This window comes from Orbicella faveolata, unplaced genomic scaffold, assembly GCF_042242905.1.
Source record: "Orbicella faveolata isolate gen_17 unplaced genomic scaffold, um_ofav_v1 contig_24, whole genome shotgun sequence".
Classification (NCBI taxonomy): Eukaryota; Metazoa; Cnidaria; class Anthozoa; order Scleractinia; family Merulinidae; genus Orbicella; species Orbicella faveolata.
The window spans coordinates 7345001-7366396 of record NW_028301552.1 but is presented as its reverse complement, the minus strand read 5'-3'; the positions used below and the strand labels follow the sequence as shown (position 1 = coordinate 7366396).

Sequence of the window (21396 nt, the reverse complement as noted above, 5' to 3'; positions counted from 1 at the left end):
AGCAATTGTTGGCATCTAATTCTCGAGAAATAATGCCAAAAAGTTCTCCTACAATTTTTTGCGGCTTTTACGTTTTCTGGGGTTCTGGGGATATTGTATTTTTCCTGAATACCGCAAATACGAGCATACATTTTTTCAAATCTTTCTTTTGTCATGTATGGGTAAAGTTCAGAAAAAAGAACTTTACAATTTTTTTTGGCATTTTCTGAATCCTTATCGGAAATCAATTTTCCATGAGATATTAAAGCATCCCTTAATGTATTGACAAGAACTTCGTGGGCGGCCATAGTGCTCATGATAAGGAAAGAACAAAAGTTTAAAACGAAAATTAATTTATGTCTCTGTGTTTTATGTGGTTTCCGCGTTTTCTACTTCTTCTTCTGCGGCCTTGTCGTCATGCAATGTTGCACGCAAAAGGTCGAGGACTGTATGAAAAACCTTTACGTTGAAATCGTACCATACCAGCGCGATGCCAAAAATGGCGGAGAAAGAGATAAGAATTTGGGGAACGTCAACTTTCTTCATGTCAATCCATTTGTCTTAAAACTTTTGGCTGTGTCGCGCGAGCGGGTTCTGGCTCAACACGCGCGGGCTCAGGCGTTTTTTTTTTTTTTTTTTTTGCTGAATACGGCCTTGAGCTCTTCACGTTTGTAGTAAATCCCGACCAGTGAAACGACTAAGCTGCCAACAGCAAGCCATTGGGTGGTGCTGAGGCTGCTATTTTTTTCTCCGCTGCACTTTGGGCTTTCGCCTTCTGTAGTCGGAGCTGGCTCGGGGGCCGCGGTGGTGGCTTTCGCCTTGTTGTTTGCGATTAAGATAGAAGCCTCAGCTGCGACTTTTTTCTGTTGTTCCCGGGCCAGCCGCGTTCTTTCAGCAACCAATTTGCCAGCAGCCGCACGCTTGGGATTTTTTGCGCGCTGCGTTGGCGTAGTTGCAGTTGGAGTTGTCGCTTGCTGTGTGATATCGACCTGCGAAGGCGCTGTGACGGCAGGTGCGCTCTCGGATTGTTCGGCAGACATTCTGAAACAAAGGTGTATGCTAAGCAAATATAATAATGCTTAGAAATTACTCAGAATTTGTCTGCAATTCCTCAGCAGTTGTTGAGGATTGCTGAGAAATTTCTTCAGATTTTGCTTCGACCTTTCTCTCCAAATGCGAGTTAAAATCAATATGTTTTGTGGTGATCAGCGCCGCGTTGGCCGCAGCAAGAAACCGGCCGCACTTCAAAGCAAGGTTGCCAGCCAGATTGGAGAGCTCTTTGTTTAAGATGCAGTCGTTTCTGAGTTCTTTTTGATAAGCGTCGATGTCTTTGATTTTAAGTTTCATTCTGACCGCTTTGGTTGCAAGAAAAATAAAGCTGTCGATCAAACTTTCTGTTGTCTTTGAGCCCACGTATGTCTCGTAGCGTTTGGTGTATTTCTCGACATCTTTGTCGCTCAGGCGCTTCACCTGCTCGTGGGTTAACTGCACTCCGATGGCGTCTTTAGCTTTTCCTGTAGATACCAGCACGGCCAGCTGCTCACGAAGAGCAGGAATGTCAGGTCCGGGGGCGGTTGGCACTATACCACCAGCTGGCCCACTCGACAGCTCGGCTTCCAGCTCGGCTTCCACTAGTTTTAAAACATCTTCTGTCACGACGATCTCTTCTCCAGCCATTGTGCAACAATATATACAGCTTTCATTTTTTTTAAATTCAAAATGACTTAACCCCGTAGGGGTGGCGAAGCGAGAACACAAGATAAGAAAAGTTTCGCTCTTTCAGCTTTGAAATCAGACCTTTGTACTCATCCTGAGAGAGTTCGCCAGCGTAATCATCAAAAATAGCTTTCGTGGTCTTGGCCGAGGGGGTGTAAAAGAGAACAATCGCCGCCACGTTCTCCCGGAAGGAAGCTGTTATGCCGGTCATCTTCTGAGTCAGCACCCAAACGCTGATGCCCATATGTCGAGCAGAAAAGGCTAGATTCACCAGCTCGCCTGTACGCCCTTTCACATCTTTGGAGGCTGCGCAGTCATCGAGTATTATGAGCGTGTTGATGCCCTCGAAAAGCCATCTCACTAGCTTCAACCATTTTTCCACGTCGTGCTGCTCGCATACTATCACATTCATTCTAGGATCATTTTCACCAATTCGGTCGTAGGTCTTGTTGTGCGCGAATGTCGGGCAGATGAGCACGATGTAGTCGAACTTGAAGCGGAAAGGGCCGTAGATCTGGTCTACCGCAAACCTTGATTTGCTTGAATTCGTCGGCCCCACAATGAGAGCGTTGAAGGGTATCTTGCTTGGGTCCATGTTCATATTCAATACTGCACAGATTCTAGCTGTCTGTCCATAATGTTGAACTGGGAGTCGGAGATTACGAATATATGGCATTTCACGTCGCCTGAGCCTTTGGCATCCCGCTCAATTTCCGGCTGGACACCGTCTGTACTGTTCACAATGCGCGTGCCGCTGCCGTGCAGCGACTGATCCGCCATGGAGCGCATATCAATCACAAGCCCGAACTTATCATCGGTTTAAAAAATTTGCCAAATTCATGTGCTCGGTTTTATTTTTTTTCTTTCACAAAGACGCGGTGGGCCTCTTCCCACATGTCCTTGCCTTCGATGCCGTTGTTGTAAATCATGTTGGGCGAGCCGTTGATCGTGACGCTGACTTTCGTCAGATCCGGGAAGACGTATTTTTCTGAATCTCTGGCGCTCCCATCATGCGGCTCCATGAACAGTAGGAGGATGGCTTTTAGTGACCTTCTTTGGGCGTCGACTTTGATGTTGATCCTCGTATCAGTTTCTTTTTTGAAAGTCACCACTTTGGAACGCGCCACGTGGTCATAAGTGAACTCTTTGCCGCTGGAGTAAACGCTGTGTGCCTCGTCTGCCAGAGTCTTGCTGCGGAGAATTTCGTACTCGAGCTGGATGTTGGTCAGCTTATATTTCAGCTCGGTTTTTTCAGAGCCTTTGACCACCTGTGAAGCTGGTGCAAAGGTTACTTCGAACATGAGGTCGTTGTAAAGGGCCAGGGGGTATAAAACGCCGTGTTCAGATATGATCTGATGTTCAAGCCTGATACGGTACTTTTTTCCGTATACCTCGTTCAGCTTGTTTTCAGCGTCGACGCCCGTGGTTTTCTTGTCTCCCGCGCCTGAGCGGATCTTGCATAGATCCTCGCTCTGAATCTCTTCGAGAATCATGCCGTCTCGCTTTTCCTGCGAAAGGAAAAGGTCATCAAAGATTTTGTAGATGTCATATCCAACCGTGTCTTGCAGGATAGCGCCTGCAAACTTCACGAACAGCTTGTCAACGAGCGCCCGCGTGACGTTCTGGACAAGGAAGTTGTTGGCGTGCCCTCCAGAAAGGTCGATGTCAAAGACAAGCGCTAGCGAGCCCGGCACCAGAACCTCGTTCTCGTTCAGCTTGGGCACTGAAACATACAGCGTCTCGCCGGGGATGGCTTCAGAGCGGACAAAGGTGATTCGCTTGACCGCGCGCTCGGCCTTCATGAGGTTTAATGTCTTTTCGTTGTACCTTGGGCGAAGGTTCTCTGGCACTGACATTGTATAATACACCGGTTAATATTTTCTAATTAAAAAAATAACAGAATTGAAATATATTGCTATGGCGGAAGGCCGCGGCGAATTTGGTTACGATGAAGGCGATACTCTCCTGGGTCATACAGATGATCAAGACGACGATGACGAACAAGAGGCTGAAAGAACCCAGCCTTTTCAGCCAGGCGCGGCGTCCACTCCTTACCATGGCGGGGAGACAATAGAAATGCAAACGTGGCAACACGAGCAGACAGGGCTGCCTGAAACTTCTTATGGGGAAACGCAGAGAAAAGTTACAACCGAAGAGCTTGAAAGAAGGCTGAAAGCTTTGAGAAACCCGAACACGGGATTCCTGGATAATTCCAGAATCGCTCTTGTGCCCGCCGATTTACAACAAAAAGAAATCGAAAGAGTCAAAAAATATATCAAATCTCAGTACCCCAACGCCAAAGTTGACAAGCTGGACATCAAATTCTCCGATAAAAAACAGATAGTGGTTGTTGGCCCGAATAAAGGAGAGACCAAAATAGTTTTAGATGATGGCAGCGGTTTCCGGAAAGACTTCTTAAACAGGACATTTGTCAAAAAAATTCTGGGAGATAGTGCTGAAGAAATTATCCGCAAAAACTCTGCTTCAATTCAAGAAAAGCAAAAAGAATTTGAGGAATCAAGAAAGCTAAAGGCAGAAGCAGAACAAAGATTGAGTGAACAAAATGAATTGGTAATGTCTCTCAGTGAGCGGTTAAATAAAGAAAAAGCCCAGATTGATCAACTCAAAGACCTGCCAGAATATGAAGAAGAAATTAAAAGGAAGAAACAACTGGCAAATAATTTAGAAAAAGATTTCAAAGACGCAATAAAAGAAAGAAAAGAACGTGAAAAAAAAGTAAAAAAACTGGCCGATCAAGATGAAAAGAACGTCCGCCTTGAAGCAAGTATTGCGGAAGAGATAAAAAACAGAAATGCGATGGAAGAAAGGCTGAACAACACAAAGCCTTTGGATGATCTAAAAGAGCAGGAAAGCGAGCTGCAGCGCCAAAACGAGGAAGATCAGGCGATCATCCAAGATGAGAATGCCTCGCCCTCCGACAAAGAAGCCGCAAGAGAGAGAGTGGAAGAAAGAAACGAGGAGCTCTCGCGTTTGCAAACACATATTGCAGAAAGGCATAGGGCGCGGCCTCTCTCGGAAAGGGTAAAAGAGATCTTCAAAAAATATGGCGTGACTGTCACTGCTATTCTTCTCGCCGCGGGGGTCACAATAGGGGTTGTCGTCGGTTCAATCACTAATGCTTTGAAAGCCACGGGCAAAGCTTTGGGAAAAGGCCTTAAAGATATTGGCGCGAAACTTGGTTCTCTGCTGCCCGGACTGATTGGATCGATTGTGAATTTTCTATTCAAAGCTGCGGGCCAAGTCGTCGGGTTTCTGGCCGAGCACACCTGGCTGCTGATTCTTGTCGCGGTGGCCTTTTTGTTCGAAAAATATATTAAGAAGCGGCGTTAACTTTACCGCCAAGCCATGAACAGCAAAGCCGATAATCCTACTACACCGACAATTACCGATGTTTTGTTTATTTCATGTTGCGGTGTTTTATCTGAAACCGTGGGCTCTATTTTTTGCGCCGTTGGTTGTGCTTGCTGAGTTTCGGTCGAAGCTGATGTTTTTGATTCGGCTGCTGCGGCTTTGTGTATCGGGTTGGAAGGATGGTTGTTAGGTTGGTTAATTTTTGACGGGCTGCCTGCCATTAGTTTGAGCGCAGCTTTTTTTGTCTCCGGGTTTACCTCGTTGTTTACCCCCAGTTTCATCCCAGAGACCGCCTGTTTCAGCCTGTTGTTGTAACCGACCGTGCTTTCGGTGTTGATTATCATTTGCGCGGGCATAAGCCAGGCCATGGGGGCTACAGCAAGATTGAGCCTAACCTTCGCTTGATCCACCGCGAGCTGGTACCTTTGCACGCTCTTGGCCAGGTCGGGCTTTCTGATCGCGTCTTCCACCAAAACAAGAAACTCGCTTTGGGCTTCTTTTGCTCGGCCGCCAGAGCCGAGAATGCTACTTCTCACGTTCACCTGCGCGCCCAGGATGCAGTAAACAAAGGCTTCGATTGACTGATTTATTCTCGACAAGCCCGCCTGCGTCAAACCAGATGCTGTATTTGGCGCGAACCAGTCCGATTGGGTATCAGAAGGGGCACCCGGCTCGATGAAATAAGTCAGGTTTCCTTGAATAGCTTTCCCATCTTCATCACTGAATTTGTTCCATCCCGGCTATAGGTAGTCAGTTTTCGACGCGCCGCCCGCATAGACGTAAACACTTCCAAGCCCGTGGTTTGCCCCGTGCGTGAAGCGAAAATCGTTCGAGGGGTCTATGCCGAACTCGTTGCATAGCCTTTTGAACGAAGCAACGTCATAATGATTATTGAATTGGTTGAAAGGCGGATCTCCGGGCAACGCGCTCATGCTCTGAACACCTCCTAGCTGGTACAAAATGCGCCTGACAGTGAAATACACGTGGAAGATATAAAAAGCTCTTATCTGCGGCGGCAGATTTATTCCGTTGTCAAAGATTTCGCGAGAAATTCCACAACCTTGTGTCGCGCAAAACACAGCGAAGTTGAGCTGTTGCGGCCAATATTTCATGTCAGGCCCTCCTAACCAGTGTTTTGATTCGGCTCCAGAAGTGTGCCTGAGTTTGGTTTTTTGGAATATTTCTCTGAATTTTGTTGTGAAATATTGGTCAGGCGTGACGTAGATTTTGATTTCGGCGTTGAATATTTTCTTCAAGCTTGGCGCTTTTCCGTCGAAAGGTTCCGCAGGGATGGGTAAAGAAACTTTTGAACCAAGTGGCGATAATTGATAAGGAAAACCTTCGCTGTCTTCCAAGCCGAGCGCCTGTTTCATTTCCGCGCTCCAATATCGCCTGTCTGAACCGAAGACGCTTTGTAACGAGCCTACGCTTTCTTTGAAAAACACCTCTGCGGTTGCGTTATTTTTCTCGTCGATGCTTTCTTGTGAAACGAACCGGCTTTTTTCCGCTTTTGGAAAGTGGTTTAAAAAATTTGTCCACGCCTTTTCCTTTGCGATTGCCGCTTTTTTCACAAACTCAGGATCTTCCCACATATTCGCCATTGTATTTGAACACAATTTTGTTTCTTAGATATAAAATGGTTGTTCTCACAATTGTCACACAAGAGAACGGAGAGACTATCTATTTTGAAGACCCGATACCGAAAGTACATTTCATGAAACTCATATCTTGTAGTTTTTTCAACAGCTGGGACACTTTGAAAAACGAAGGTTCAGCATCCTTGGGAGATAAAGAAAAAGATAAAGCTTTATCAATTAGTAAATTAGCCCCAGGACATTACAATTTAGAAAGCTTGGCAAAAGAAATAGACAGTCTGTTCGCAAAATATAAATACGACCTAGAAACAGAAACAAATACACCTGTTGGCCAGCTTGTAATAAAAAATTTTGGGTTAAAACCGATTGAACTTGATCGCGATTTAGCCAATTTGCTTGGTATTGGGCGAAAGTGAAGCACATAACATTCGTAAAAAGGCTTACATCACCAATGACATATTTTATTCATTGCGATTTGATCGACAAAGAACGGAATCTGTTCAATGGCAAAAAGTCAGATGACTTAGCCCTGTTTGATATAAAAGGGAAGCCTTTTGAAAAGGTAAGCTACCATAGTTCTCCGCAACAGGTTTTGCGTGACTGCTCTACAGACCTGTTTATAAATAGCATCACTCTTAGCGTCGAAGATGAAAATGGTGAACTCTTTGATTTCAAAGGATTCGCTATGAAATTTGAATTAGAGTTAAATTAAATTTCTTTTTATACAATGTTTTCAGCAAATGTGTTACCTTCCGCTCCTCCTGCCGAGATTGAAAAAAAAAATCTATCCAAGCCTTCCCGAAACGACAAATGTCGAGAATTTCCGGCTAACTGAAATAAGTAAAATTGAAAAAGAAATATCTGTTGAGGTTGAGCATTACAGGCTTGTGTTGAAAAATTATAAAAAAGTCCGGAAAGCGATTCACTATTCCGTGGTTGGCCTTGGCGCCGTCACGGCAGCTCTGTCTTCTGGGGCTGTTGCAACATCACTTACTGGTGTTGGAATTGTTATCGGCGCGCCTGTTGCCGCGATAGCAGCTTTATCTGGCGTAGCTTCCACTGGCCTGTCCGTTGTCAACAAGAAGCTTGAACGCAAAGTTAATAAGCACTCGAGAATCCATTCTCTGGCTATTGCAAAACATGACTCGATAAACAGCTCTGTCTCACAAGCTCTGAATGATAATCGTGTTTCTGACGCGGAGTTTCAACTGATCACACGTGAAATGCAGAAATATCGCCAACTTAAAGAGACTTTACGCTCAAAATGTGCGCAAAAAAAAACAAGTTCACGCCAGCCAGATCTTGAAAAAATAAAAAACCAGATTCGGCAAGAATTTAGGAAAAAACTTGCGGAGTCCAGCACAAATTTGCACTAAATTTTGAGCGAAAAAACACAAAACTATCTCTAAGTCTTATTAAAAACAGATGATTGTGTTACACCGCGTTACCTTCACGCGTGACGTTGCGTGACTGGGTTACGTTACTGTCACACGTGAAGTTGCGTGACAGGTCACACAAAAGGGCAAAAGCCCTTTCGGGGGGTGCTCGTTGGCTGTTCTTGCCTAGCCCCGACTAGGACTTTCCCGCCGCTGACAAGGCGGCTGTCAATTCCCAGTGTACCTGTGGGAACGAAGTTTGAGATCCCGAGGGATCTCTGAGCACCCCCCAGTCTCCACTGGGCCGGGGCGGGTTCACCCGGGGTTATCGCCGTGGACGGCCTCACCCCATACCCCTTACAAGCGCCTGTACGTGCCGTATTTGGAATCAGAGGTGGCCAACCTCACATCCAAAAGCACCTTCATTTGTTTGCTAATAAAGAGTAAAATGCAGCAAGCTATTTATATTGATCCATTTGCCTCTCCTATCACTTGTGGTGTAGCTTAGCTGCCCTTTGCCTAAATTTCGCAGTATTTTACACATACGCATGCGCTTTTGGGCGGCGAGGTGATGTCATACTTGAGCTATAATTAGAGATTGGCTGAATAAATTATATCCCAACAGTACTTCTGAAGGCCAAAATGCTTGTGCTTTCCCACGCGATTTGCTTTATTTTCATGGAACTTTCTACGCCCGTTTGGCAGAAAGAGGTCAGACAGATAACATATCAAGTCGTTGAAGCCATGCGAGAAGCAGAGAAAACTTAAACGGGCTCGATTGAGCCCCTTGTTCAAGGAATATCACATGCTACGATCGATCGAACGCTGTGATCAAATCCTGTTATTTACTCGTTTTCTCCTGCTCGCTTCACTTCGACATCTTCTGTGGTGAAAAAAAAACTTACAGCGCGTTGACTGAGCGTACTTTTTTTGTAAATTCTCTTCTGGTTCGTTTTTTCGGCCAAAACAAAAAATCTTGAGTCGTCCTCCATGTTTTTCAGTACTGCTCGTCCAAGGGCCTGGAAAATATAAATATTAGGTTCCAGTCTTTCTGAGAAAAATGTCACGCAAATCACCGATTTCAAAACAGAACTATTGATTCGAACGAAGGTTAATATCGTTGCCGCTCAGTAAAATTTCTGAAAGATTTGGTCGTAGTCGTTCTCGTCATACACAGGATAGCCTAGATAGTGTTTTACCCCATTTTTATAACACTCGAAACAGAGTCCTTTTAGGTCACAGAAGTTGCATTTACGGCAAAACGTGACCTTTACAATTCTTGATCGTTTTTCACAGAAGGGTGCCTCTTCAATATCATAATGTACCTCATCCCAACCCATTTCCTTTTTTCCCTTCTTTTTATTGCGAGATACTCCTTGTAAATTATTTCACGAAGCTCTGGAGGGAGGTTTTGAATGGCCTCGGAAAGTTGGCAGTTCTGAAGCTCTGAAGGTAGGTTTTGAATAGCATCAGAAAGTTGACAGTTGCTTGATTGTGCGGCTTCCATCTCGGCGTATATACTTGTGCAGATAATTCTTCAATAGGAAAAAATTCTGGCACACTTTTTGTATATACCAGTGCAGGCATTTCTTCAAGTAAATATTTTCTGTGGCACATCCGCGCATATTGATTACAGACATTACAGCTTCGCTGGACCGCGAAGTCACGCAATTTTATTGTTATACTGTTATACTGTTTGCGTAACACACACACATGTATGATGAGGGTTCTGGACACAGCAGTGATAAATGGGGAAGAGAACGGACAAAATAAGCCTCCCACGCTTAACTTCCCGAGCAGAGTGAGGGAAGTTAAGCGTGGGAGGCTTATTTTGTCCGTTCTCTTCCCCATTTATCACTGCTGTGCCAGAACCCTCATCATACATGTGTGTTTTTAAACATTAATTGCAAACAAAACAGGATGGTCTTTCTGAGTACAATATTTTCTGAGGAAAGACTGCGTATCTGAATTTCCGTTGAGCGTTTTATTGTTGTTTTTTTATTAAATTTTTGCCTTTAATTCGCCATATATATTGCTTACATATACTGCATGATTTACTTCTCTAAATTTTTATTATGCCGATATTCATATTGACATATAACATGAAGGGTGGTAATCGATTTTTGACTGTTTTCATCATTTGAGATTCTGGAAGAGGCGACAATGCAGAAAGTTTCACTAAAGCATATTTATGTTTTGCCTAGGAAATCAATTCGACAGGAAAAGCCTAGTCAACGCTGTGCTTTTATGCAGACAAATTTAGGCTCTGTAAAACCATCTATTCCCAAAATCCAACTAAGACAAAAAAAAAAAACAAACAAACTAGGAGAGTATGCTTACCAGAGCGACCACAACATATCGAGGAAATGATTCCAAGTGAAATACAAATGATGTTGTTATATATGAGAATACCGCTGACCATTATGCATAGTTGTGCATGTGTTGAGTTAGTTTAACCAATGGCATTAAACAACGTGGTTGGAATGTAGACCCAAAATGGCGTCTGTGTCATAAATATGTAACATGGTGTCAAAATAGTGGGATATCGAGCGCCACGGAACAGGGCCAAACACATCGGGATGGCCGAAGGATACGCCAATTCGTCGTTCAGTTGGCCAAGAATGAACTGGGCCGCTGCGGACCTGAGTAAAGAATGGGAAAGGTTTTATCAACATTGCGAATTCACGTTCGGGGGACCGCTCAGCAAATGCACTGAGAAGGAGAAAATATGCAACCTTATGAGCTTCGTCGGCGACAAAGGCCGAGAAATTTACCTCACTTTCCAATGGGAAAGTGTACAAGTTGGATCTGGAGAAAGTGCACAAAATGTAAATGAAAAAGACATACTCGAAAGAGTTGTCGGAAAGTTCAAAGCACACCTCGAAGCAAAGAAGAACCCAATTATGGCGGCAGTTAAATTTGATCGAAGACGCCAGTTACAAGGGGAGACGTTTGACTCCTTTGTCACCGATCTTAAGCTCCTGGCCCGTGGTCTGGACATGACAGAGTCGAATAAGTTGATCCGGAACGCCATCGCATGCAAATCTCTGGACGAACGAGTAAGGCAACGCTGCTTGGAGAAAAGTAAAAACCTTACCCTGGAAATGGCAATTGACATCGGTCGGATGTTCGAAGCGACCAAGGATGGAATGCAAGTGATGTCTGGTGAAGACCCGAAAGTGGAGGTCAATAAACTTACATGGAAGAATGGCTCGTCTAAGAAGAATGGCTCGTCCAAGAAGAAACATGACCAAGTTCAAAAATGTGATAGGTTTGGATACAATGCCCACAAGCCACAGGAAAAATGCCCAGCCAGAAATGAATCATGCAACAAGTGCAAAAAAATTGGACATTTTGCCCAAGTTTGCAGAAGCAAGAAAAGCAATGTAAACTTACTGCATGAAATGGTCCGTCCTGGAAAAGACTTTTCTAGTGATGAGGAAGGTCCTGACAGTGATGTACAACTATTACATGTAGCAAGCCTAGAAATGAATGGCATCAGTGACAAGCAGAAAACATGTGAAAATGACGAATGGTGACAGGTTGTAGAAGTGGACAACAGTACCCTGCATTGTCAACTTGACACTGGTGCCTATGCAAGCGTAATTAACACTACTCAGCTCAAGCAAGTAGCACCCAGTGCCCAGATCAAACAAACCAAGAAGACCCTGGTGTCATACAGCCAAGACCGAATCACACCCAAAGGTTATGTCACTCTTCCCATAAGATTCAAGGACAGGGAGTTAAATGTGAACTTCTATGTCATAGATAGTAAGCAGAAGCCAATATTGTCAGGCAAAGTTTGTCAAGCACTCAACTTGGTTCAGCGGGTACATAAGTTACAGGCACATGTAGATCCAAACCTAAAGGAGCTACTTGACCAGTACCCAGACCTACAAAGTGCATCCGGAGCCATGCCTGGAACTTACTCTATCAAGATTGACCCGAAAGCAACACCAGTGGTGCATGGGCCTCGCAGACAACCTGCAGCACTCCTTCCCAAGATCATTGCCAAGCTTAAGAAAATGGAAAAGGAAGGACACCTAGCCAAAGTTTCACAGCCCACTGATTGGGTTAACTCTATGGTAGTTTCAAGTCGAGGTGAGAAGATCAGGATCTGCCTTGACCCAGGTGATCTTAATAAAGCAGTGAAACGGGAGCATTACCCAATCCCCACTGTAGAAGAAATTGCAGCCAAGATACCTGAGGCAAAAGTTTTCACAGTCCTTGATGCTAAAAGTGGGTATCTCCAGATAAAACTAGACTACGAGTCCAGTCTAGTTACAACGATGAACACCCCAATTGGCAGATACAGATGGTTAAAGCTACCATTTGGAATCAAATCAGCTCCAGAGCTGTACCAAAGGGCCATGGATTAAATGTTGGAGGATGTTGATCACGCATACGCCATTATGGATGACATACTCATCGCTGGACGTGACATCGCCCACCATGATTCAGTCCTTGAGGCAGTTCTCAACCGCGCCAGAACCTACAACCTTAAGCTGAACTTTGAGAAGGTCAGAGTACGAAAACAGCAAGTTCAATATGTGGGCCACATTATTTCAGCAGAAAGGCCTCAAACCAGATTCAGAAAAAGTAAGAGCTATGAAGGATATGCCACCTCCTGAAACGAAAGAAGATGTCCGTCGGTTTCTGGGATCTATTCAGTATCTGGCCAAATTCCTCCCAATGCTAGCAGAAGTCGAAACACCACTGCGGGAAATAACCAGAAAGGATGTACTTTTCCACTGGGACAAGCCACAAGCAGCTGCGTTTCAGAAGCTTAAGGATATGTGTTGTGAAGCTCCAGTGTTAGCCTACTATGATGTCAGAAAAGATGTAACCATACAATGTGACGCCAGCAAGAGCGCAGTGGGTGCTGTCCTACTGCAAGAGGGAAGGCCGATAGCCTATGCATCCCGTAAACTTCGAGCATCAGAGCTCAGTTGGGCGCCAATAGAGAAGGAAATGCTGGCAATCGTGTTCAGTACTCAGAAATTCAGGGAGTACATTCTGGGAAAAACAACTTTGGTCCAGACTGACCACAAACCCCTAGAAATGATACTGCGCAAGTCCATGGCAACAGCACCATTAAGATGACAGGCAATGATACTGAAATTGAGTGGCTATGATCTAAAAGTGGAATATCTTCCAGGCAAGAAGCAATTCCTCGCAGACACTCTCAGCCGAGCAAGTCTAAATGAGGCACCACCGGAAGAAGAAGAGATACAAGTAAACATGTTGGAAAGAATCTCGATTTCGGAACCAAAGTATGCAGAACTCCAACAAAACACAGCAAATGAGCTCTATGAGCTGTATGCTATGATTCAAGCCGGTTGGCCAGAAACAAAGCAACAAGTCCCACACAGCATCAGCCAATACTAGGACACACGTGATGAGCTTGCGGTACTAGATGGAGTAATCTACCGAGGAATGAGAACCGTAGTACCCCCGTCGATGAGGCCAGCCATGCTGGAGATAATACATGGAACACACCTGGGAATCGTAAAGTGTAAGCAAAGAGCCAGGGAAGCCCTTCACTGGCCCGGCATGAGTGCACAGATAGAAGACAAAGTCCAGGACTGTATCACGTGCTATGACTATGACCCTGCACGGCAGAAAGAACCTTTGATACCAAGCCCTGTCCCAGACCTGCCTTGGGAAATGGCCGCTTCAGACATATTTGCCTTTGAAGGTGAACATTACCTGTTGCTAGTTGATTATTACTCTAAGTTTATTGAGGTGACCAAACTGAAGGATCTCACATCCCAGGAGACCACTGAAGTCCTAAAAGAACATTTCAGTCGACATGGCATCCCACCAAAACTAGTCACTGACTGCGGCAGCCAGTACACAGGCAAAGAATTTGAGACCTTTGCCAAAAGTTACAGCTTTGAACATGTTCTAGTAAGCCCAAAACACCCCAAGGCGAATGGAGAGGCGGAAGCCGCAGTTAAAACAGTGAAGTCCCTATGGAGAAAGAACAGAGACAAGAGAAAAGCACTGCTAGAGTACAGGGCGTCCCCACCTCCAGGAATTGACCTGTCCCCATCACAGCTCTCTATGGGACGCAGGCTACGAACAACACTACCAATGGCACGTGGTCTACTGGAGCCTGAAACACACAGCATCCAGAAGATAAAGGTAAGAATGAAACATGGCAAGGATAAGCAAAAGTACCACCATGACCGCCAGGGCACCAAAGAGCTACCACCACTCAGATCGGGTGATCACGTCAGAGTAAAACCGGAGCCAGGGTCAAAGGAATGGAGAGCGGCAACAGTAGTGTAGAAACATGTCTTGCCTAGATCATATGTAGTAGAGGTAGGCGTCCAAAGAATCAGACGTAATCGAGTGGCTCTAAGGAACGACCCAACAAAGTCTCATATGGGATATCGGAAACGTCATGGAAACATCAATCAGCAGACAGAACCTGAGCCAGACAAAACACATGCGGCACCCACATTCCCAGCAAGCCCACAAACGGAGCGCTCACCACAGGAATACCACTTAAATCCCTCAGATGATGAGGAAATCCCAGCCGGTGATGTGCCACCTTCATCAGACATAGTGGAAGCTAAAGACCCGCCCTTGTATACAACTCGAAGTGGAAGACTAGTCAAAAAACCAATCAGACTAGACCTGTAACAAGTTGTTCTGGAACAAAGGACAGTTCTTGGAACAATGACAGACACTGATTGATTAATGTTGAGTTGATTGTTCTTTTATTTTATTTTATTTTATTTCATTCTCCTCATTTGTTTCTTTGATTGTAATGTAAAGGAGGGGGATGTTATATATAGGAATACCGCTAACCATTATGCATAGTTGTGCATGTGTTGAGTTAGTTTAACCAATGGCATTAAACAACGTGGTTGGAATGTAGACCCAAAATGGCGTCTGTGTCATGAATATGTAACAGATGTAAAGGTTGATTGCAAATTTATGCTTAAATTGAATCTCTAGTGAAGAACGCATCATCTTTTGGATGATAAATTGAGAGTCTCAGAGAGTTTCAGTAGGTTTCTGCCTTTAATTTGACAGCAGATGTTTTTGTGTTTAAGCTGAATAATTTCATCATTCTAATGGTTGGTTTTCTAATATTGAGAGTATTGAATAAAGTGGTTGGTTGCTAAGGTGCTTTAGCCGGTGGCAATGAAAATTGGCTAATTATCAACTTAAACAGTTAGCTATAAAAAATTGCGATAAAAAATTTGTCTTAAAAACATTTAAGAAATTGTTGAAAACGGTTAAAAAATACACGACGTTTCGACGTTCTCTGACGTCATTATCGATGACGGCAACACGATTAGAATAGTTCTTCCCTTCAAAGATCAGATAGCCGGTAATGCAGTCCGTAGGCAATTACGTGATCTCAGCAATAAGATTGCCGTCACTTTACAGCCAAGGTTTGTGAGGAAAAAATTGGAGCAAGATCTTAAGCTGAAAGAAATTAAGCCGAGTATCGTAAGTCACCATTGCGTTGTTTATAAATTTGAATATGATCCGTGTGAGGCAGATTATGTTGGTCCTACAGCCCGACACCTTCATCAACGCATTGCTGAACACAAGTATTCGGCTATCGGTAAACACCTTTTAGAAGTGCACGTTGACAAAAAACCTTCTTAATGAGGGCCAATTTCGTGTTCTCAAGAAGTGCCACGGGAAATTTGACAGCCTCGTTCACGAAATGCTATTCATCAAAGAACTGAGGCCTAGCCTTAACACTCAGAGTGACTCCATCAGTGCTAAACTCTTTGTCTAGCTTGTAGCATATTTTTATGTTACCTTTCTTTTTAATGAACTATTGTTTTCCTTGTATTTATAGAGTATTCATACTTTCTTTTAACTTGGTAACGGACGTCCGAGAGCGTCGAAACATCGTGTATTTTTTAACCGTTTTTAAAAATTTTTTAATTGTTTTTAAGAAAAATTTTTTTCGCAATTTTTTATAGCTAAATGTTTTAAAAAGTCGCTTCTATTTATCAACTTAAAGAACAGAAATTTAGAGAGTGGAAATTGACAAATGACTAGCTAAGCACTAACTTCTCTTTAAAAATATAACCAAATTATTTTGGCTGGCTTATTACTGCATACAGGGCCTTAGCCAGAAAAAAAAAATATGACTGAGGCCATGTCCATGGTTTACTCTTCCCAGGTATTAAGAGTGCTTATGATGACTATAAACAACAAAAACGGCACTAGCACAACAGCCGAAATAATAAATTATGCTATAATTATTCAAACCATGGACAATTAATAGGTGTAAAACAGCGATTGCGTAATCACGCTCCTCAATCGATTGAGAACCTTGAAAAGAAGAGTCTTTTTTTTCGAGGTGCCCTTCCTGTAGGCCAACACTCTAGACAAACGAACAAGCAGTGCTTCATGTTTATTTCTGTCCTTCAGATTATCTTTCTCGCCTTTGAACCCCTTTGAAACAAATGCCACATTAGCCATTATCTCTCACAAAGTCTGCATGTAGATATCGCGGTTACAGGCATCAGAAACCACTGTGTGAAATACGACTTCAGTTGATATAAATCCTCGTCTTTACCTCTGTGAGCGAGGAAATGCTTGTTTTTGTTGTTTTTAGTCATAATTGACATAATGTTCTCGCGTGAATTTTCTCTTCCGTTGCAAGTCTCCACTAAGACATATTCTTCCAATAATTCTAACTGATCAGTTAAGGAAAAGGTCGAATGGTTTTTGCTATCTCTAATTTTCACCCGATTCTGTCAAACCCGTGTGAGAAAATGGTGCCAAAACCGCCTTTTTTCATCTGTTGTTATTTTTCTATTACCATTAAATTGAAAGGGCTTGCTCCAAAAGCATTAACATTCCTTACTGGGTGAGAGCGTTGCATAGGCCAGGTGATGAGCCCGTAAGGGTTGTCATCAGATCAGCTAAATTACAGCCTGCTGGGTAGGGTCGGTACTTGGACGGGTGACGGAGTTAGTAATGGAATGGAAAATAAAAATTGAAATGTACCCACCCCCCTTTCGAGTAGGGGCAAGAGTTGGAATGAAGTAAGAGTAATATATAAACTCAAGCTGCCGTTTTGTCACTGTTTGACAGCCATTTTGACAATTTATTTATGGTTTTTCTTGTCGCTCGTGACAGAAGGGCTACGTGAATAAACTTCCGTGATTGCAATAACTTCGCCTCACCAGGGAATGCAGTTATGTTCTTAATTGTTCTCAAAATGGTTTAATTTTTATGCTTAACTATGTTTATCATTGAAAGCTACATCAGACATGCCTTCAAGACAGGTTTTTAAACTCTTTTTTGATTTCCTTGTCACTGCTCCAAGATGTAACCAGTGGCTTTGATGTCTTTGTCTCCATCCATGAGTGCCTAGCGACGTTTCCACACGTGTCCTGTCGCAAAACCTATTGTGGAATCACAAGAATTGCAGTCGTTTTCATTATTTCCAATGAAGCCGATTCTTGCCTTACCAATTGCAACGTTAAACCCTTCCTTGTTGCAATTGCGTTGTAAGGAGACCTGCGATCCAATCAGCGTCTTCCACATGTTGCAGCCGAGAAACGTGGCACGCTATTGCCCGTCAGCGATCAGTGAGTACAGAGAGTTGGCCTGCTTGTTGATGACAATGAAGTTAATCAGCTGTTGGCCGATCGTCATATCAAGACAGATTTGGTGAAGGATGTGTTCCAGTAGGTCGGTAACTTGGTCTCTTGTAAGTCAAACCCAGTCTACCTTCCGAGAAGGTTGTATACCCTTTTATCGCTCCAGTACCCTTAGGTACCCTTAGTCATAATGAAAGGTGTTCTGAAAAGAAAAATAGCGTAATATATTCATGTAACATTATGGACCTTACTGGGTTTTAGTTTAATTGATATAGTCATTTATTTACATATGGATTTCTTTATTTATTGACAGGGAACAAACTTTTGCCTAAAATCAAATGACCAGTAGAGGCTCTTTACCATATGACCACTACCATCGCTGCAAAAGACTTGGGAGCAGGGATGATCACTTGCCTCTCACCAATGTGGCCCGGTCGATTTTTGGCTCAGTGTGTTATGTGGGTTAAGTTTGTTGTTGGCTCTCGCCTTACTCCAAGGTGTTTACACCGGGCTCGCCGGTTTTCCTCCCTCCACCAAAACCAACATCTCTAAGTTGTAATTCGACCAGGATAGAGGACCCGTATGAAAACCAGTTAAGGATGATGTGGCTTCCTCTCTGAATATTGTAATTAAATTAATCAGTCAACCAAGCAAGCAAGCAAGGAAGCAAGGAAGCAAGCAACTAACCAACCAATTAATGAATCAATCAATCAATCAATCAATCAGTGAATCAGTTCACTTATTTATTCATTGTTTATTTAAATGTAACTCCAGAAACTCCATTATCATGCTTTGACACAGACCTCACTGCAAACTTCATTTCAGTTTTATCGTTTAATTTGCCTATGTACATATTAGGCGATCTCAACTGTAACCTCCTCAACTGCGAAGGTCAGGACTCACGAGCACTCATCAATTTCTGCCACTCTTACAACCTGTCGCAGCCGATTAAAAGTCCAACTCGAGTTACGGAGTCCTCAAAGTCGCTCTTGGATGTTATCCTTACCTGTGATGAAAAACAAGTACAAAAGGTCTTTGTCATGCAGAGCTCGATCAGCGGTCATGATTTAGTTTGCGTCACGCTACGACTAAAGAAAGCTCGTCCCGAAGCCTGTGTTTATTACTATAAGGAGCTTTAAACACTATAATCCAAATGTATTTTATAACGACGTATGCCAAGTACTATGGTCTATCATAGATACCTTCTGCGATGTCGAAGATAAACTGTACGCATTTAACTCATTGTTTAACGAGATATTAGATCAACATGTTCTTCTCAAGACCTTTAAAGTTCGCGGGAAACCAAATCCAGTTGTGACCGAAAATATTCGTGGACTAATGAAGACCAGAGACTATTGGCGCAAGAAGGCTAAGAAGACTAACGATCCCATGGCTTGGTCAGCTTACAAAAACTTCAGGCGTGAGGTGAAACGGGAGATACGAATCGCTGAGCGAGAATTTGTTACCGACCAGATACAGAAAAATCCGAATAACACCAACAGCATCTGGAAGGCCATTCGCCTCTGCCTTCCCAACAAATCAGCTTCCCGGAGAACTTTTAGCAGAGACGAAAAAACTGTTGCCGACGAATTTAACAAATTCTTCGTCTCACTTGGTCAAAATACCGTAAACAAAGTTAAATCGTTGGCCAATGAATGTAACTTCGAACTCAATGAAAATTGGTTTACTCCAAGACAATACCCATTGTCCGAACAGTTTTCATTTCGTGTCACAGATGGTAAACATATAGAAGATATAATAACATCTATGCTGTCTAACAAAGCCCCTGGGAATGACAAGATCCCTATCTGCGTTATCAAAGACTGCCTCACTCCCTCACTTCTATTCTTCCTGCAATCACATTCATTGTTAACACCTCTTTTGTCACTTCAACCTTCCCTTCTGTTTGGAAAGTAGCTGAAGTTACACCTATCCCTAAAGACGGAGATCACGAACAAGTAAACAATGACAGACCCATCTCGTTGTTACCTGTTCTATCAAAAGTCTGCGAAAGGGTTGCCCATAATCAATTCACATAGTATCTTCTCTCAAAGGAAAGGCTACCAAAGAACCAGAGTGGAAATAAAAGATGACACTCAACTGAAACATCCGTAATTCACACCACCGACGCCACACTTAGCGTCATGGATAAAAAAGAGCTAACGGCTATGGTACTATTAGATATGAGCAAAGCCTTCGACAGCATCAGTCACGAAAACCTAATATCAAAGTTGCTGGGCGTCGGTGCCTCTTACCCTTGTCTACAATGGTTCTGCAGCTACCTAAGCGACAGGCAACAAGTTGTACGTATAAATTCTCCTTCATCTGAGCCCCTGACCGTGACCAGCGGTGTACCGCAAGGAAGTATTCTGGGCCCGCTTCTTTTCAGCATCTATGTAAATGACCTCCCCGCTGTTCCGCGAAAATGCAGTTCACAGTGCTACGTAGACGATACAAAACTCCTGGTCTCCTTTAAGATCGAAGATAAAATAAATGCAATAACCGATGTGAACGAGGATTTACTTAACGTGCGTAACTGGTGTTTTAATAACTGCCTACTGTTGAACCCGGATAAGACTAAACTCATGGTATTTGGTAGCAGACAAATGCTTCCCAAACTACGAGGTTTCACGTTATCATTGCTAGGAAAGGAACTTGTACCTGTCCAGGCGGCAAAGGACCTAGGCGTGACACTGGATCCCCACTTAACTTTCAATGATCACACTGTTTCCTCCTGCATGTCTCGCCTTGGACAAATTAATCGAGTTAAAGTGCACCTAACCCCCAAATATTTTGTTCGTTAAAACGAATCCACTTACTTCCTCAATTTTCTATAGCCCGCCAAAGTCGTGCTCGAGATGTTTCACGACCGCGTTTTAGGGAGTCTGGGTCGAGCAAGGTTGTGACGTCTACCCAGGAACCGAATAGAACAGCCCTCAGTCATTTCTCTTTGCTTTCTTTGGACGTCGTAGTGTAGAATACTCGCTTTTGTATATTTTAGCTCTAAAGCCAAATTTTCGCTAGAAGATCAAGATGTCTTCCTCCTCAGAGTCAGGGATGAGTTTTTATTCAGATGACTCCGATATAAACTTCATACCTGAAGTGGAAATCGAGCACGCTCGGCAGCGCGCTGCAGTCCAAGAAGAGCGCAATTCTTCAAGCGACGAAGACAACTTATTCGCTGACGAGCAGCTTGCGGATGAAGCTTGGACGGCCAGGTACGAGCAGGAATTGAAGGCAAATGAGGAGCTTGAAATAAAGCTTAATGGCCGGCTCGACGGCTCAGTAGCTGTTAGTGAATGGTAAGCTGTTATGTCGATTTCCGTCACCTCGTAACAATCAGATCATTCCATTCATTTGACTCTGTTTGACTTATACCACTTTTGTGTTCAATTCTAATTTTGCGTTCCTTTCGAATGTTCTTGTTCGATGTTTTAAAAGGTGCTCGTGTGGAAACTGTGCGGTCGACAATATACAAAACATCAGCGAGTGTTATTCCTGTCTAGAGCTGGAAGGTTGCGTAGATCTATGAGCAGCGAACTTGTTCTGCAAGATCTTGCCGCGGACAAGCATAAATTAGAGTGTGTCACGGCGCACCCTGGCTTCAACTCAGTTTGCTTGCAGAAATGGAGTCTCCGATTAGCAGCAGATAAATACCGAACTAAAGCCAAGCAGAAGTACCGTCAGACAGGATCTGAGGAAAAGTAAGTCGCGGTATTTGCCTTGCTCGAGTCTATGATTGCGCTTCATTCTCTGTATTCTGCG

At 43.6% G+C, this 21396-nt stretch overlaps 1 protein-coding gene and 1 pseudogene across 1 annotated transcript in view; one reads left to right on the top strand and one right to left on the bottom strand.

The window, feature by feature from the left end:
* Nucleotides 1-5400: 5400 nt before the first annotated feature.
* LOC149110166 (uncharacterized) lies at nucleotides 5401-6668 on the bottom strand (annotated as a pseudogene).
* A 14141-nt stretch (nucleotides 6669-20809) lies between these two features.
* The window catches only part of LOC149110165 (uncharacterized), a 1031-nt gene continuing 444 nt past the window's right edge, over nucleotides 20810-21396 (top strand). Inside the window, exons 1-2 of the mRNA XM_089290870.1 lie at nucleotides 20810-20933; nucleotides 21073-21335. Coding sequence (XP_089146996.1) covers nucleotides 20931-20933; nucleotides 21073-21335 — 266 coding nt within the window. The 5' untranslated portion in view covers nucleotides 20810-20930. The remainder of the gene's footprint in view (nucleotides 20934-21072; nucleotides 21336-21396) is intronic.